Below are 18,262 nucleotides of genomic sequence, written 5' to 3'. Positions count from 1 at the left end.
GGTGCGGAGAGAAAATGCTCCATAATTCATAAACTTTTTGGACTGTAATTTATTTGATGCTTGTATGAATAATTTAATTTGTATTTTTAAACTATATGTGTGAAATAATTTGTATATTTAGACACTATAAATTATTGTTTGAAGTGGTTGCAAAATTTTATAATTTGGTGAAAAGGAAAAATCAAAAAATTGGGGCCGAACGTATACGGTCCATTTGAAACGTGCCGGTGGAGATGCTTTACAAAATCTTGAGATGCTCTTACAAATTACCGGTTGAAAACCAGTCGAGGTTCTCAAAATGGTTTGGATTTTAATAATTTGACACCTAAGTATTTCAAAAGAGGATGTATGGCTCAGTAGTTAGTGTTCACGTGGAGAAAACCACAAAAATCACCATCCGAGGAAATCACCAACAAGGTTAGCATCCAACCCGGCCAGGCTCTCCTCAGAACCCAGAAGGTCGTACACAGTTTCATGGCAAATTCATCGAAAGCTTATTTATTTGCATGGTGCACGTCACCAAGTTGGCTTATCTTCGCTTCTATTCCGTTACGGAAACGATTTCGGTGACATGATCCGGTAGCATCATCTGAACTCTGTCAATCCCAATTAATTTCGGTATATTCGGTACTTATATATATATATATATATATATATATCCGTCTGTAAATAGAAGTTGGCTACTTGTACGTCTTGCTGTACTCTTTGCGCACAGTACATTGTATTGCAGACTGTACCGCGCGCGTCCACTACAACAAGAAACCGTGGCGATCGAGGAAAGAAACGCAGCAGAAGAGCATGCGTGCGAATTGGAAACGGAGTAGGGTAGGGTAGGGTGTTGTAGTTTCGAGTCCAGACACCGCGCGACTCCGTCTCCCGCACGCGTTCCTCTCCTCCCACCTGCTATATAGGGGCGCTGCCGCCCCCGGCGCTCCAGCCAGACCATCACCGAACTCGACTTGGAGCTCGATCGAAGGAGTCAAAGTCAGCCACCTGCCAGCCTCCAGCAACGCACCACCCACCCACCGCGCGCGCCACGACCATGTCGTCGTCCTCGTCGTCGGCGGCCTCGATGGGCGCGCTCGCCGCGGCCACCGCCATGGCCGTCTCCGGCTCGCTCGTCCTCTTCTCGCTCCGCCGCTTCGCCAAGCCAGCTTCGGAGGAGCCCGCGCCGGCCCTTCGCTCCTGCCTCGCATCCTCAGGTACGTACTACGTTGCAGCAGCTGCTGTTCCCGTGACTTCTTGTTCTTGGTGTCCGCATGGGGTTCTGGTTTCTGACGGAAGCTTTCTTGGATTCTTGGTGTGAATTAACAGAGAAGCGTGCGCGGCGGAAGGGGGAGAAGCGGGTGCGGTTCGCGGAGGGCGTGGTGGACAATGAGGGCGCCGCCCCGCCGGTCAGGCGGTCTCCGTCGCCCCCGCCGGCGCCCGCGCCCGAGCCGACGTGCAGGACCACGGACGCGGCGGGCCACCGGATGCCGGCCAACCGGGAGGCGCTCTACCGCGGCATGCTCCGCGACCGCTCCGTGCACAGGACCGCCTACTCGTACTGACGCGCCGCCGGCCGATCGACGACCCGCCGTAGCTAGATCGGAATTGAGAAGTAGCCTAGCCTATAGTCCGTACCCTGCTTTCGCTTTGTTTCTTGGTTTCGTGCTTTGCTTCCTTGGTTCGCTTCCGGTGCCGTTGGTGTTTGGTAACAAACAACAGGCTGTTGACTTGTGGAAGTACTTACATCTCTGTATAGATGGATTAGGAGTACATAGTATTGCCTATTTTCAGTCAATCTGTACATATGAACCTTCTTTTCTGGCAATAAACCGATATTTGAAATAAACTTGCTTCTCGATTAATTTCTGTACATGTCTTGGGAGTACTCCTTGAAAAAAAGAAATGGTGTGATGAACTGATGGAGTGCTTGGGGAAGACAGTTGTGAACAGGGTTCGCGGCTTCACGGCCAACGCGTGTGAACTGCGAACACCTACCCACTTTTCGCTTTAAAACGACGGACGCGTGGAGGCAGCGGGATCGGCCGTCGAGCGGCGGGCGACGGAGCGCCTCGCGCGCGCGTGCTACTTCTACAGATGGACAATAAATCGCCGGGTCAAGTCAAACTCTGTTCCCGTCAGCCTGCGCCACCCCGTCGTGACGTGCTCGGCAGCTGAATTCCTCTCTCTAGCACGTTGCCATGTTTCACTGCTCGAGGAGTAGCGCTCAGATCACGTCCAATATCCAGCAGATAAGATTGGACTTCACGCTCGAAGATAGAAAAATATACTGAAAATTCATGTTTGAAAATTCGAAAGAACTCCTGGATGTAGTCAATGATGTATACTACAAACATAAAAAATCTCATTGTGAAAGTCTTTGTATTGTAGTTTGAAGAGCTCTAGATCACCATTATGGAATTCTTTAAACATTAGAAGCAACTCGTCCATATTATATCCCAATAATGCTGAATAGAATTTTGCCGTATAGTTGTTTAGTCTCGAAGATTTATTACATGCCTTTTAAATAGTTTCCATTTGAATAATTGCTTCCATCACTTCATTCTTCATGAAAAGAGCGAGGAGGATTGTGTTTTTCTCATCAGAAACTTCAGAAATGCCACCAATTTGAGCTTCAGAGAGAGTGAGATAATTCTCATCACGAGATCCAAAAGGTTCTCATAGTAAGTAGTTGTGTATTCTTTTCTCAGGGGATCCGTCCCTTCAATTCTATCTTTATCTTGATCGAGTCAGCATTAATACGTTTCTTTCTATATCATCCGCCAGAGGCTCTTTTTCTAGAAGATTTCTGCAATCCTATCGTTAGTTTGGAGGTGGCCAGCCCTGCATCTAGAACGTCGATTGCTTGCCTCCTAATGGAGAAGGCATCTGGGCTAAAAATCAAGAAGCCGAAGGATTATCTCGCGAGCAAAGGCAAAGAGAGTGACGCCACAGAAAAGGCATCCGTTACTGCTTATGAATGGTTATCCCCCTTTTCAAGTTGTCGTATCCGACTTTTTTGTTCATGTGTTCTATGTGGGGTTTCCTTTTCGTATCGTGATCGATGTCGTGTCATGATCAATGTGTCGAGAGTTCTCGGTTATAGTAGGTTGGAAGAGCTTGATGGTATGTCTAGAAGGTTAAAGAGTTGCTTGATTTCGGAGTACTCCGCACATGGTTTTCTTAACGATTTCACCCGGCTTTCCATTAATTAGCTCGGCATTCATCGCTACTTAATTAATAGATTGAGGCAAAGAATTTGCTACCGTTTCAAAGAAAAATCCCAAAATATCTCATATTATTGTTCCCTAAAAAAATGAGTCTTTCATACCACTCTAGTTCTTCCTTTTTCGATAAAGGAAAATATTAATATCGCGAAGATATCAAATACACCCAGTTATTTTTTATTTCAACCATGCTATATTGTAGCGTCGCAAGCCCACCTCATTAAAAACCTTTCAGCCCCACTCGGTGCCCTGAAAGGAAAAAGAGTGCGTCTGAAAACTTGCGAGTTGTTGGGGTACAATGTATGTTTACATAGTTGCTACTATATTGGCTTCCTTCTAGGCGTAAAAACGTAGTAACTGTGCAACGTTCCACGAGTTCCCTTCATCTTTGACTGTCTTCTTGTGCTTTAATCGATATGCTCCTCCTGGAATAACTTCGGTAACGATGTATGGCCTAACCATGGTGATTCCAGCTTCTCATGCCCGTCTTGTTTGAGCCGGAGAACTAGATCGCCGACTTCAAAGGATCTGGGCCGCAAACGTCGGTTGTGATAGTTTTTAAGGTTCTGCTGATATGCACTTACTCTTCATAGAACCACATCTCTTGCTTCATCAATTACATCGACATCATCTTGCAGCGCCTTCTGCGAACCTTCTTCGTCATATTCTACGACTCTGGGAGAGTTATGTTCTATTTCTATCGGGAGCACTGCTTCAGCACCATGGACTAGGAAGAACGGAGTTTCTTGAGTCGCTGCATTTTGTGTTGTCCGTAAGCTCCATAACACGGAGGGTAACTCATCGACCCAAGCGTGTCTTGCTTTCTCGAGTGGTGACAACAGACGTTTCTTGATGCTGTTGCATATGAGGCCGTTTGTGGATGTGCGACAGACGCAAACTGCAGTTTGATGCCTACACCTTCACAATAATCCTTAAATTCTCGGGAGGTAAAGTCGCTACCGTTATCCGTGACTATGATGTTAGGGACGCCGAACCGAAAAACTACCCCTTTGATGAAGTTTACTGCTGATGTTGCATCTGCCGAAGTTACTGGTATCGCTTCAATCCACTTGGTGAATCTGTCGACTGCTACAAGCAGATATACGTGTCATTCTAGCCAAGGCTTGTGTAATTTTCCCACCATATCCAGTCCCCATTGTGCAAAAGGTCACGCCAAAGGTATTGGCATTAATTTTGCTGCTGGAGAATGAGGTTTAGACGCGAATCTTTGGCAAGCTTCACAAGTGCGCACGATTTCCTTCGCATCTTCTATGGCTGATAACCAGTAAAATCCATCTCGAAAAGCTTTGGCCACATATCCCTTCGTGTATGGCCTTCAATATGACCCGTCCTTCTTCGGGTGTGACACATCTCTGCAGCACGCCCGATATACTTCGTTTGTATAGTTCTTCCTTGACCACTGTGAACGTCTTGGATCGTCCGATAACTCTTCGTGCTTCTACTAGATCTTCGGTTATTTCTTTCTTCGTGATATACGTCAAGTATGTTTGCATCCAAGGGATTTGTATCATCATGACCTCCTATGGTTCTTCCTCTTCATCCGAAATATGTGGTTCTGGGGCTGCTGGAGCCCCCGAGTCTTTCTTGGGTTTATCGTTTTTCTTCGGCTGCTTCGGCGCTGTTTTTTTCTTTGGCTTGGTTGATCTCTCACTGATTTCCTCCCAGAAAACTCCAGGTGAAATGGGCAGACATTGCGACCCGATGTTTGCTAAAACATCGGCTTCTTCATTATTGAGTCTGCTTACATGACTTACTTCACAACCGTTGAAGGTTTTCTCGAGTTCATTGTATACCTCTTTATATGCTATCATGATGTCATTAACTGCATCACACTTGTTCATCACCTATTGTGCAATCATCTAAGAGTCGCCAAAGATTTTAAGGCGAGTAGCGTGATGACCCACAAGTATAGGGGATCGCAACAGTCTTCGAGGGAAGTAAAACCCAATTTATTGATTTGACACAAGGGGAGCCAAAAAATATTTGTAAGCCTTAACAGCGGAGTTGTTAATTCAGCTGCACCTGGAAACAGACTTGCTCGCAAGAGTTTATCAGTAGCAACAGTTTTATAGCAGTAGCAGTAGTGAAATATAAGCAGCAGTGTAACAAAGACAGTAGTAGTAATTATAGTAAACAGCTGGATTAAAATACTGTAGGCATATGGATGGATGAACGGGCGCTGCATGGATAAGATAACTCATGTAATAATCAAGACTAGGCATTTGCAGATAATAATAAAACAGTATCCAAGTACTAAATAACCATATGCATGTGTTCCGTATATAGTCGTGTGTGCTCGCAATGAGAAACTTGCACAACATCTTTTGTCCTACCAGCCGGTGGCAGCCGGGCCTCTAGGGAAACTACTGGTAATTAAGGTACTCCATTTAATAGAGTACCGGAGCAAAGCATTAACACTCCGTGAACACATGTGATCCTCATATCACAGCCTTCCCCTCCGGTTGTCCCAATTTCTGTCACTTTGGGGCCTCGGGTTCCGGACAACAATATGTGTATACAACTTGCAGGTAAGATCATAAAACAATGAATATCATCATGAATCAATAACATGTTCAGATCTGAAATCATGGCACTCGGGCCCTAGTGACAAGCATTAAGCATAACAAGTTGCAACAATATCATAAAAGTACCAACAACGGATACTAGGCACCATGCCCTAACAATCTTATGGCTATTACATGAACAATCTCATCCAATCCCTACCATCCCCTTCAGGCTACAGCGGGGATTTACTCACACATGGATGGGGGAAGCATGGATGGTTGATGGATGTTTCGACGGAAAAGTAACAACAAAATATATAGATGACAAACGCACACAGGTATACGGGAACTCTGTATTTTATTGCTCAATGTATTGAATACAAAGTACATGTTACATGCTCCCGTAGGAGTTTGCCTATTTTGTCTTCCGCAAAAATGCTTAAGGAGATCTGACTGAAGAGATTGCGTGTAGTCCGCTGATTCCCGGCGCTTTTTGCAAAGCCGCCGGTTAATTACATTCGCAGGATCAAGCCTACGGAATACCTCCGATTAAGCTGCGTCATGGTTGTCGTCGTTTATGAGAAAGGGGTGCCTTTGTTACGGCGAAACACAGTCACATATGCTATCGCGACGTGCTTAGTTGAGAGTGAGAATTATTTGATGAAGAGGGTGACTTTCGCCTCGTCGGTGCCTAGTCATATGGCCCCGACTTCACCAAAATATGTTGCTTTTGCCTCGTCGGTGCCCAGCAACGGTGTGACAATCTCATCAAAACTAAGACGTGTTGATGGCATAGTGATCGACGCTCGTCGTCACATGGCCATGGTATAGCCTAGCCTCGTCGGCACTAGACATGAGATGGGTATGATGATTTGGCCATTGTCTCATAGAGATTGGGCCGTAGATCCGAGCTAGACAATTGATGTAGCATGTCTTTACTCGTTTTAGCAACCTCGCTCCTTATTCAGGAACAAGATGGTATATCGCCGATATAGATGAAACGAGTCGAGCGATGGCATTGCGGATGTAAAACTGAATCTAGCATCCCATGTGGGCGATCTAGAACAGCTAGCACGGTTGATGATTTTAATTCCATATGGCCGACGTTGGTGGTGCGGTCGAGCCATGGTTGATGATCTTGTAAACTTCGCATGGCCGACTTTGATAAGACGGTCGAGCCATGGTTGTAAATAGTAGCGTAGGGACCACATGATCGACATTGATGGAGCAGTCGAACCATGATGTTAATACCAATCCACACGGCCGACTTTGATGAAGCGAGTCGGGCCATGATTTTAGACTCCACACGGTCGACGTTGATGAAGCGGTCGCTACCATGGTTGTGTACTGATCCACACGTCTGGCAGCCATGTCATGGTTGTGTGCAGAGATTGATCTTCTCTTTTTACCAAACCGAAGTTGATAGAAGGATCTGCACTAGTATCTTACCAACACCAGGTACGAGTTGAAGCGGCATGTCGATCGGCACGTCCTTCCGGCGCTCCGATCTTGGGTGCATATGGCCTTCGTATGGCAGGGAAAAAAGGAATTTATGCTGGTCTGGTCTAGCACCGCAGCCTCTCGGCTGTACGGGCGTTTTTTCTCCGCCCTCGTGAGGGAGGATAGCTGGGCTTTATATAGGCGCTCGGCCGGATTGACGATCACATCCGATCGCTAAAAACGCGTGGTTGTTTAAATCTGAGTCTATCTCTTCCAGACGTTGTGTCATCTGTGAGGTCAGCCGTATAATATAATATACAGACGTATTGGCGCAAGATTTAGCGACCTGCACCAGTCCTTGTTTTCCATTTAGCGTGAAACAACCACGTAACATCGTGTTGTTTCTGCATGGTGCACGTGAAGCTACCAGCCTACATGATTTTTCAATTGGTGTATGCATGCAGCTGATCGATGTAGTACTCAAGGAATTAGCTAGCTCATTTGCACTTGCATGTTTCAATCTTTCTCAAGATCATATTTTTCAAACTGATTGGAATGTGTTTGCTCCATTGAGATGTACATGATGAACTCTATAAAAAGAGTCCAATATCAAATATATATTCTCATAATTTTCGTACGCCATGGGGTCCACATGTCATAGACAAGGGTTATGTTAATATGTACTTATATTATGAAGTTTTGGTACAAAAATTCATCAAACAAATCCCCCCCGCCGAGTGTAGTGCGTGAAGCGAAGCAAACGGACTATACTCGGGGGAAAAGATTCTGGGCTAGGGCATAAGACCCTTTTAAGGAGCTTTGCAGCACTGTGCACGTATAAAAATATCGCACAACCATGTGCGCAAGTATGGTGTCAACAAAAATATGGCCAATGTATAGCAACCTATGAAATTCACCGAGAGATTTAGTTATCAGGCCAGATAGAGCCCTGGCCTGACCAAGTGCTAAATCGTAGCGTAAGTTCGTGCCACAATGTGAATTTAGGTGGAGATTATAACAATCTATGGCGAAAACCTCATACCATATATGTCAATGGAAATATTTGAAGCATATAATTGCTTTCAATAGCGCATATCCATGCTATTATTCTAACAAACTTCCATAAGAGGAAATACACTTACAATGGAATACGTCGAAATACTCATGCCGTATGCTAATGGAGACATCTCGCTTTCATTCATGTCCATCGCAACCAATGCAACATGGTGCCAGCCGATGGTGGAAGTCTACAATTTGCCAGGAAATTGGCACATATGTAAAAATAATTTATCAAGTTAGATGCGACCATAACATGATGTGTGGTGCCAGCCATCAGACTTGAAGGGTTTCACAGGTCGACACCGACCGCACCGGTGTGTCTTCCTCGCTCCCATAATTTTCTTTTCCGAGTTTGATGCGATCGCAAAAATGAACGATGCCAACCATCGGACTCGAAGGGTTTCACAGCCTTGGCACCGACCGCATCGGTATGCCTTCCTGCTCCCATAATTTGAAGCGTCGGAATGTCATCAACGATGTAGATGAACTAGGATACGGTAGTGCCCCCAGTGTGTTGTGGTGTGATCACTAGATGGATGATCCCCCAATGCCGTTGATATGATCAAAGAGGGATAATTCCCCAGTGACAGTGGTATGATCGCCAGATGGATAATTCCCCCAGCGTCGCTGATATGATCACCAGAGGGATGACACCCCAAGTGTCACTGATATGATCACAAGAGGGACGACATCCCCCGGTGATAGTAGTATGATCTCCAGATGGATAATTCCCCCAGCGCCGCTGATATGATCACCAGAGGAATGACACCCCCAGCGTCGGTGGTATAATCGCCTGAGGGATGCTGCCCCTAGTCACGATGCACATATTCATGTAGGAATTGAGTCGGTGTACAACTAGAAGCAACATTATGCATGACAGACGGCGTTGCTTTCATGTCAAAGTGACACTTAACATTCGCACCACAAATATCAAGGAAAAGAGCAATTTCCCTAAGAATATGATCAAAAACAAGAAACACGGCAAAAGAAAACCAAGTAGACAAAGAAAAGAAGTTTTGTTTTATCTTGTTTGGGATGTTGGCTTTCCCTTGGAACACTAGCTATGGACGTGACCTCGGAAAAGGTAACCGAAGGGCTAATCATCAGGAACCGTCGAATGACCATGACAGTTTCAACTTGACAATTTTGTTTTCGTGAGTGTATGTGAAAGACCACATGCTTCCATGATGCTTTCAGAAGGATGGGAATTCTTACTATAGACTTCGTGCGACTAAGTAGCCCCACAACTTCATCATGCCCCTTGCACATGTCTCAAGAACGCAGAGACGTAGGAGAGGATGACTTGTGTAAATGGTTATGGGATAAATGGCTTGGCTATTTTTCATGGCCTTGATGAGGGGTGGTGCACGGCTACTCCCCTCCTTCTTTCCAATGAGTCCCCTACGGATCATGACTTCTTGATGGAGACTTGCTTCTTTGATTGACTTATTTTCCTTCTCTCTTTCTTTTGCTTTTTTTTTATCAGAGGATTGCTTGGACTTCGTGAACTTTTGATGGAGTTTCCTCATTTATTTGAGATGATTTGATTGGATTTCTTGAAGGACCTTCTTCGGCAGTTGCTAGGGGACCCATCTTCAGAATTTGAAGAGCAGACGCACACCTCTGTGTACTACATAGACCCTCATAGGCATTCTGGCGATGGTGGAAGAACACCCTGGGGGTGTCAAGACGCTCACACTGGACTCAACTTGTGTTGGCCAGGTATGCCTTTCTTGCTCTTTTTCCTATGGTTCACCCCAGGGCGTCGTTCCTCTGGGTGCCTGAAACATGGCAAGAAACATGAAGAGTATGGGACCTCAGTGCACAGAAGTAGCCCAAGTAACCTTCACCACTCCTTCTGAAAGCATACACTTTGGCATGTGTCGTGTGTAGTGGGTATAGGTGCCGCTCCACTTAATTCATGACACATATGTCACCTTCAGACTAGCCCAACATCGACCAAGTCTTCAATCACTAGCATGGTGTGTCTTAGGGAAAGCCATTTAGTGTAGGACGTGAGTCCATTTTTTCAAAATGTTTTCTTAAGAAAAAAGAAGAAAAACAAAAATCAAGAGGAAAGAGAAAAATAAACTTGCGGGGATGGTCACGCATAGTATTTGTTTAGAAACCTCCCATTAATGGGTGGCATTGGACGTTCTCCTTCTTGATTGATCAATTGATAAGCACCGCCATCATACACTTGTTCAATAACAAATGGCACTTCCCATTTAGGCTCAAGTTTGCCTTTGGCTTTGCCTGTTACCACAATGGGGCGCCTAAGTATAAGAACCAGTTCTCCTTTCCGAAAAACTCGGGGCTTAACAAGTTTGTCATACGCTCGAACCATGTTTTGTCGATACAGTTCAAGATTTTGGAGCGCATTAAGACAATCTTCTTCCAAGGAATCCAACTCTTGGTATCGTAGCCGAATTTGCTCGTCTTGGGTAATTTCATCATGGAAACCGCCTCAGTCCCGAATACCAGTGAGTATGGCGTTGCTTGGGTAGGTGTTCGAACGGTGACATGGTATGCCCATAAGGCCTCGTAGAGGCGATCATGCCAATCACGACGATGCTTGTGAACCGTCTTCTTCAGTATTTGTCCAAGGGTCTTATTGAAAGCTTCAATCAACCCATTGACTTGAGGATAGTATCCAGTGGAGTAATTCCACTGAATTTTATACTTGGACATAAATTTCACCATTTTATGTGACTTAAAGGCTTCGGCATTATCGGAGGTAATGCGATGTGGAACTCCAAAGAGATATATGATATTGCGTTCAAGGAAGTTTATAACATTGTCACTTTTTAGTTCTCTTAGGGGTACTGCTTCAGCCCACCTAGAGAAATAGTCTGTCGCTGCAAGTATGAATTTGTGCCCCCTAGAGGATGGAGGCTCAAATGGACCGACTACATCAATACCCCATGCATCAAAAGGCCATGAAGGTACGGTCGGATGTAGTGGAACGGGTGCTTGGTGTTTTATAACGCCATGAATTTGACAACTATGACATGACCTCGCTACCATAAGGCAGTCTGCCATGACCCCTGGCCAATAGTAGCCGCTTAACTTGATGCTATGATACATTTTTGGTCCACTTTGATGCCCGCCGCACACACCATGATGGACTTCTTGCAAAACCTGATCTGCTTCTCTTCTGGACACACAACGTAGCAACACCTCTTGATGAAAAGAGCGTTGATACAATGTCCTTGACTTAACGACATAGGAAGGCAAGGAAGGCAAGCGTCGTTGTAGCCTACGCCTTTCTACTATATCATCTGGGAGTGTCCCATGATTAAAATAGTCAAGGAATGGCTTGCGCCAGTCATCTTCGCCAATAGTGTTGGCGACAACATGATGGTACTTCATATTCATGGGGAATCAGCTCTAACACAGCTGGAAGGAGCCATCTTTCTTCAATCTTTATCTGAGCGGGCTCCCCTTCCGGGAGCACTAACGCTGCTGCAATTTTAGCTAATGCATCCGCCGAAGAATTCTTACTTCGCGGAACATGGAATAATTGGATGTGTTCAAATTTCTTCATGAGTATTTGGGCTGCCGTGTGATATGGCAACAATTCTGGTTTCCGTACCTCATATATGTACCTCATATTCTGCTTCATTATTGGAGCACTCTTCTTTGAGAAGGGAGAAAGAGTGGTGTATGGTTCCTTCTTGAGGCATTTGGAATACAAATCTAGCGCTGGCTCGCTATCAGGATCCATCTCTATGCGAGAGGCTCCGCGAAAATATAGTTCACATTGGGACTCAATATCCACGGTAAATACTTCCTCGTCTGGTAGCTCGTCAGCCAATGCAGAGTCATCCGGTATAGGATGTGATTTATTTCAACTGGCAAGGATGCTGAGCCCTTCATGATAATTAATGGGGCATGAAATTAGACCGCCAAACTTTATCGAGGCATAATTCTCTGCCAATAAGGATAACTGCAAGAGAGAAACTTTATTTGTGTTCCATTCTTCCAGCCGTACACATCAAGCTGGTCAGTGGCATCAGCGCATTTTTTTTGACAGGACCCGTATGTGGGTCAACTATCTTTTTTTAATTTGGAAATGCACGTATTAACCATGTGTATTTTTTGTGGAAAATGCCCCCAGTCAGGTCTTGCTAGGCGAGAATGATAAGTTGTCTCGACGAATTTAAGCGCTGGCCAGAAATTTCTGTTATATTCTTTGAAGTTTCTGTACTCTCTGTAGGCCTTTACACATACCCTTCAATGGTAGGAGGGGAAAGTATTTGGCCAATAAAATTGATTTCATGACACCGGGCATCTCATGGCCCTTGGTGTTCCTATGAATATGATGTTTAACTAGTGGACCACTCATGGTCCAGGAAAAAAAAATTGAAGTTGGGAGCCAGCCACGCATAATATTGTGTAGTCAATATTTTGAATAAAGTGTGGTAGCGAAAGACCATGCTATATGTGATGATCCAGGGTAGCGAATGCTGCTACTCCATGAACCTGTAAATTGTAGCTTTGCATCTAGGCTGAAAGTCATCACCACTCCACAAAGGTAATTTATATTGCTACCGTCTGGCTTTTATGGTGCAAGCCAATAAGGTAAGGTATTTTGCAGTTTCACACAAATCCTTGTGGTCTTCTTCATTTTTTTCACAAATTTTCCTTCGTGATGAAGGTATTACCTTTTCATCAGATAAATTTATCAATTACAATGCATCTGATACGGCACTAACCAATGAATTGAAGGGCATCACAGTTCGACAGTAACCACAATGGTTTGCTTCCCTGCTGCCATAAATATGTATGTGTGATAAAGGATTGTACCACTTCACCATGTAGATTCATCAATCACACTGCGACCGTCTAGCTGTTACGGTGCCAGCCGATGAATTTTCAAGGGTTTCACAGTTTCACATTAACCACGATGATATGTTTCACTGCCCCCGTAAGTTTGTATGTGTGATGAAGGATTGTACCACTTCACCCAGCAAATTTAATAATTAAACTGCGACCATCTAACTGCTATGGTGCAAACCAATGGAATCAAAGGATTCACACTTCCCATAAAGAAGTGTTGATGTTGCTAGCGCCACGAGGAGGGAGCTTAGGCAACATGTAACATGCTAGCAAAGATATGCAACCACCGGTCAGACATGGCGTAACCTCATAACCGAGCCCGTTTGTCATACGTGACCTTAACTTGAGGTGGAGAAAGAAAGACCAAAGAGAGTATGGATCATGGAAAGTAGTATATATATGAATTCTAGGTTCTAGCATTAGCACATCACGGTGGATGCATGTATCATGCTGCACCTAGATTGTGCTTGATGGAGCGCTCGGGCCGACTTTCACGATCAGTATCCAGTGAGCCAACAACAATAATTCAGGCAACACATGTGATGTCGGTGACTGTGCCAATCAACAACCGATCGATCACAGGCCTGGAGAGAATGAGATAGGTGTAACGTTGACACCTTAGCGAGTAAGTCCACGCTTGGTATCAAATATCATGGAGCAGGCCGTTTATACGAGGACACCCAATCCATGTATGAAACACGCATGTTATTTGCTTGTTTGCCTACTCTCTAGACTTGCCAAGGAGGCAGTGGTTGGAACTGAGCAGGCACACGGAGTCGGAAAATGCATCATGGCCTCCGATCCTCATGAGTGATACTAGTAAAGGACTCACACACGACAGGGAATCCTTCAATCAGTGCATAACCCTATGTGACAGAATTTCGGAACTTTAATAACAAGTATCAAGTTACACTAGTAAACTATCCACCAAGTGTATGGCGGACTTCTTTTTTTAGCACATATTTAGTTCATGTGCTGTGAGTATGTTGTTGTACTCTTAGAAGAGTCAACCATCAACCAATCCGTGAGATGGAATATTTTCTTTGGAGTATGCCCTAGTCAGTAGTCCATGCGCTATGAGCAGGACTGCATGCTCCCAATGGAGGGACTTTGGATAAGCAGTAGCAAACAGATCAATCTGTCGAGAGTGATTATGTTTTGATCAGGAGTGTGTTGTGTTGGCGTGCCCCCCCAGCTTGTGAAGATGGTTCACGTTCTTGTCCGTACATGTTGTAGCGCTTTCAACTAAGATCATAGCTGCCGCAATGTTTTTTATTTAAGAAAAATTTGCGGCTGTGTAATCAGGGCCTTGAGTTCCACCGAGTGTGTTGCCTTCTTCTATGAGTTGAGGCAGATGAGGACCTCTAGCGAGCTGCCTTGTGATCATCCCATGGGCAATGGCTAGGAGTATGCCATCAAGCTCCATCATGCAGCAATGACTCGTGTGTTTTGCGTACACTGTACAGTGCGGCTACGAGCCTGAAATCTTGTCCTGTTACAATGATGGGGCGGCAGTTATGATCAGGAGAGCATGTTGCCTTGGCGTGTTCCCCAAGCCTGTGAAGATTGTTCATGGCTTTGAACATGTTGTAGCGCTCTCAACTAAGATTAGAGCTGCCATTTATTATTTTTTTGCATTAGGAAAATCATGCACCTATGCAATCACGACTTGAGTCCCTCCATAGCCTTAGCAGCATTTTTTTTGCTTCATGCACTCAGCAGCACAAGTGGATTTTGGAGCCAGTGCTTGGTGGTACTATAACATGCTACCGTGTTTAATGGCTGCCATGAGAGGCATTGACCTGAACTGGAGCGGAACTATATATGCTTCACGACTTATTCAATTGTGATGGAGGGAAAGGACTCACCTAGAAGGGAACCCTCACGTGTTATATTGAGCTGGTGAAAGCATCATATATTCATGTACTAATAATACATACATTTTCCTCAAGTGTGTACACACGGACAAAATAAATCTAAATTATCTCAGCCATCACGCATCATATTATGATGCCATCAATCTCAAGTACGCGAGATATCACCACCAATTAATTAAGAGTGCTTATGCATGTCGATCACTATGGGAACTGGGAAGCCCCCTTATTTTTGTACAAACCCAACCTATGCTCTTTTTGAACGGCACAGCTGGGTGAGAACTTAAATAATCACACAGCCTTGCTGATGTCTTGTTTTACCAGCACTATTAAATAGACGCTAGGTAAAGTTTCTTCCTCCAAGCAAGACATCTTGTAGGATGATCTGGACAAGTATACCAAGGAAAAGAAGGCATCTGCATGCATGTAATGCAAGGTGCATGGTCTATGCAGTTGAGGAACAGGTGCATGGCCCATGGAGTTTAAATAACCAACACTCGTAAGTAGGCGTGAGCATCTTTTAGTAAGCACATGGATCACCGGAAAAAAAACATATCCCATGCATGCGCTGTAAGTCTGTAAGATACCGGCATTTGTGAATGCATGCCACAAATCTTCGTATGTATCATCATAAGTAGAAAGTAGTATATATGTGTCACGGCTCGGGACGCCACTACTGCAGACATGTGTCGAGTAGGCAAAATCTTCTCCTCTTCATGGCATCGGCAAATTTTTTTTTACTGCCCTCTGTAATTAGGTCCGGCAGTATAAACGGATGGCCTCATCTCAGATACCGGGCTCATGAACTGCTCGGATGGCCTCATCTCAGATAGCAAGCAGCCGTTCATGTTGGTGGTTCGTGGATACTTCCAAGACACGCATAGGCTTTTTTTTTTTCGATCAAGAAAGCCTCTCGATCCAATATATCGAGGAAATACGGTGTGATCCGTACATTTGTTTTCTGCATGAGTATGTAGCAGAGGAACCGAAGAGGCATACGTGCATGACCAAAGTAGGGGAAAATCCGTGTATGGAACATGCAGTTTTGATTTTACAAGTACTCGTGAAGTTGCAAGTATGTGCTAGCTAGATAGGCGAGTAAATAACTTTGGAGAGTAGAGTTAAGGAGAATTCTCTCTTAACGTCAAAGTCTTGTGCTGCCTCCAGTCTGCAGAGAGATGGACGGAGGTGTTTGACATGCTTTTTTTTTAGCAAGCGCATGTCACACTAGGAGCATGAACCATACACTTTTTTTTTCAAAGGAGAGCTCTAGCAGATCCATCGCTAGGAACTTACGAAGAATAATACTTAGTGCATGCAAAACTGCAAACACGCACATGATCATTTTGTAGGAAGTGCCTCGGCTCATGCCGGAAAATAAAAATAGACGACGAATCGGAGCGCAGCAAAGATGGGAGGAGAATCATGTCCCACCGGGCGTGCCATTTTGTTTCGACGGAAAAGTAACAACAAAATATATAGATGACAAACGCACACAGGTATACGGGAACTCTGTATTTTATTGCTCAATGTATTGAATACAAAGTACATGTTACATGCTCCCGTAGGAGTTTGCCTATTTTGTCTTCCGCAAAAATGCTTAAGGAGATCTGACTGAAGAGATTGCGTGTAGTCCGCTGATTCCCGGCGCTTTTTGCAAAGCCGCCGGTTAATTACATTCGCAGGATCAAGCCTACGGAATACCTCCGATTAAGCTGCGTCATGGTTGTCGTCGTTTATGAGAAAGGGGTGCCTTTGTTACGGCGAAACACAGTCACATATGCTATCGCGACGTGCTTAGTTGAGAGTGAGAATTATTTGATGAAGAGGGTGACTTTCGCCTCGTCGGTGCCTAGTCATATGGCCCTGACTTCACCAAAATATGTTGCTTTTGCCTCGTCGGTGCCCAGCAACGGTGTGACAATCTCATCAAAACTAAGACGTGTTGATGGCATAGTGATCGACGCTCGTCGTCACATGGCCATGGTATAGCCTAGCCTCGTCGGCACTAGACATGAGATGGGTATGATGATTTGGCCATTGTCTCATAGAGATTGGGCCGTAGATCCGAGCTAGACAATTGATGTAGCATGTCTTTACTCGTTTTAGCAACCTCGCTCCTTATTCAGGAACAAGATGGTATATCGCCGATATAGATGAAACAGTCGAGCGATGGCATTGCAGATGTAAAACTGAATCTAGCATCCCATGTGGGCGATCTAGAACAGCTAGCACGGTTGATGATTTTAATTCCATATGGCCGACGTTGGTGGTGCGGTCGAGCCATGGTTGATGATCTTGTAAACTTCGCATGGCCGACTTTGATAAGACGGTCGAGCCATGGTTGTAAATAGTAGCGTAGGGACCACATGATCGACATTGATGGAGCAGTCGAACCATGATGTTAATACCAATCCACACGGCCGACTTTGATGAAGCAGTCGGGCCATGATTTTAGACTCCACACGGTCGACGTTGATGAAGCGGTCGCTACCATGGTTGTGTACTGATCCACACGGCTGGCAGCCATGTCATGGTTGTGTGCAGAGATTGATCTTCTCTTTTTACCAAACCGAAGTTGATAGAAGGATCTGCACTAGTATCTTACCAACACCAGGTACGAGTTGAAGCGGCATGTCGATCGGCACGTCCTTCCGGCGCTCCGATCTTGGGTGCATATGGCCTTCGTATGGCAGGGAAAAAAGGAATTTATGCTGGTCTGGTCTAGCACCGCAGCCTCTCGGCTGTACGGGCGTTTTTTCTCCGCCCCTCGTGAGGGAGGATAGCTGGGCTTTATATAGGCGCTCGGCCGGATTGACGATCACATCCGATCGCTAAAAACGCGTGGTTGTTTAAATCTGAGTCTATCTCTTCCAGACGTTGTGTCATCTGTGAGGTCAGCCGTATAATATAATATACAGACGTATTGGCGCAAGATTTAGCGACCTGCACCAGTCCTTGTTTTCCATTTAGCGTGAAACAACCACGTAACATCGTGTTGTTTCTGCATGGTGCACGTGAAGCTACCAGCCTACATGATTTTTCAATTGGTGTATGCATGCAGCTGATCGATGTAGTACTCAAGGAATTAGCTAGCTCATTTGCACTTGCATGTTTCAATCTTTCTCAAGATCATATTTTTCAAACTGATTGGAATGTGTTTGCTCCATTGAGATGTACATGATGAACTCTATAAAAAGAGTCCAATATCAAATATATATTCTCATAATTTTCGTACGCCATGGGGTCCACATGTCATAGACAAGGGTTATGTTAATATGTACTTATATTATGAAGTTTTGGTACAAAA

General features: G+C 44.8%; 2 protein-coding genes across 3 annotated transcripts in view; both read left to right on the top strand.

Moving 5' to 3' along the window:
* The first annotated feature begins 1,042 nt into the window (after positions 1-1,042).
* Positions 1,043-1,550, top strand: LOC124686723. Of its 2 annotated transcripts, none has more exons than XM_047220624.1 (2): positions 1,043-1,202; positions 1,315-1,550. In XM_047220624.1, the coding sequence occupies exons 1-2, from the start codon at positions 1,043-1,045 to the stop codon at positions 1,548-1,550; spliced, it is 396 nt and encodes a 131-aa protein (XP_047076580.1). The 2 variants fall into 2 exon arrangements, with proteins under 2 accessions (XP_047076580.1, XP_047076579.1); XM_047220623.1 differs by having other exon boundaries at positions 1,043-1,234; positions 1,317-1,550.
* An 8,345-nt stretch (positions 1,551-9,895) lies between these two features.
* The window catches only part of LOC124689889 (F-box/kelch-repeat protein At1g55270-like), a 10,803-nt gene continuing 2,436 nt past the window's right edge, over positions 9,896-18,262 (top strand). Inside the window, exon 1 of the mRNA XM_047223347.1 lies at positions 9,896-9,958. Within this exon, the coding sequence (XP_047079303.1) occupies positions 9,896-9,958 (63 nt within the window). The remainder of the gene's footprint in view (positions 9,959-18,262) is intronic.

Source organism: Lolium rigidum, chromosome 2, assembly GCF_022539505.1.
Source record: "Lolium rigidum isolate FL_2022 chromosome 2, APGP_CSIRO_Lrig_0.1, whole genome shotgun sequence".
NCBI lineage: Eukaryota > Viridiplantae > Streptophyta > Magnoliopsida > Poales > Poaceae > Lolium > Lolium rigidum.
Note: the sequence above shows the minus strand (reverse complement) of the source record. Positions and strands in the feature narration are given on the sequence as shown.

Coding starts and splice junctions, on each gene's coding strand:
- LOC124686723 (XM_047220623.1), top strand. CDS start 1,043: ATGTCGTCGTCCTCGTCGTCGGCGGCCTCGATGGGCGCGCTCGCCGCG. Junction 1,235..1,316: donor TTGCAGCAGCTGCTGTTCCC/GTGACTTCTTGT, acceptor GAATTAACAGAG/AAGCGTGCGCGGCGGAAGGG.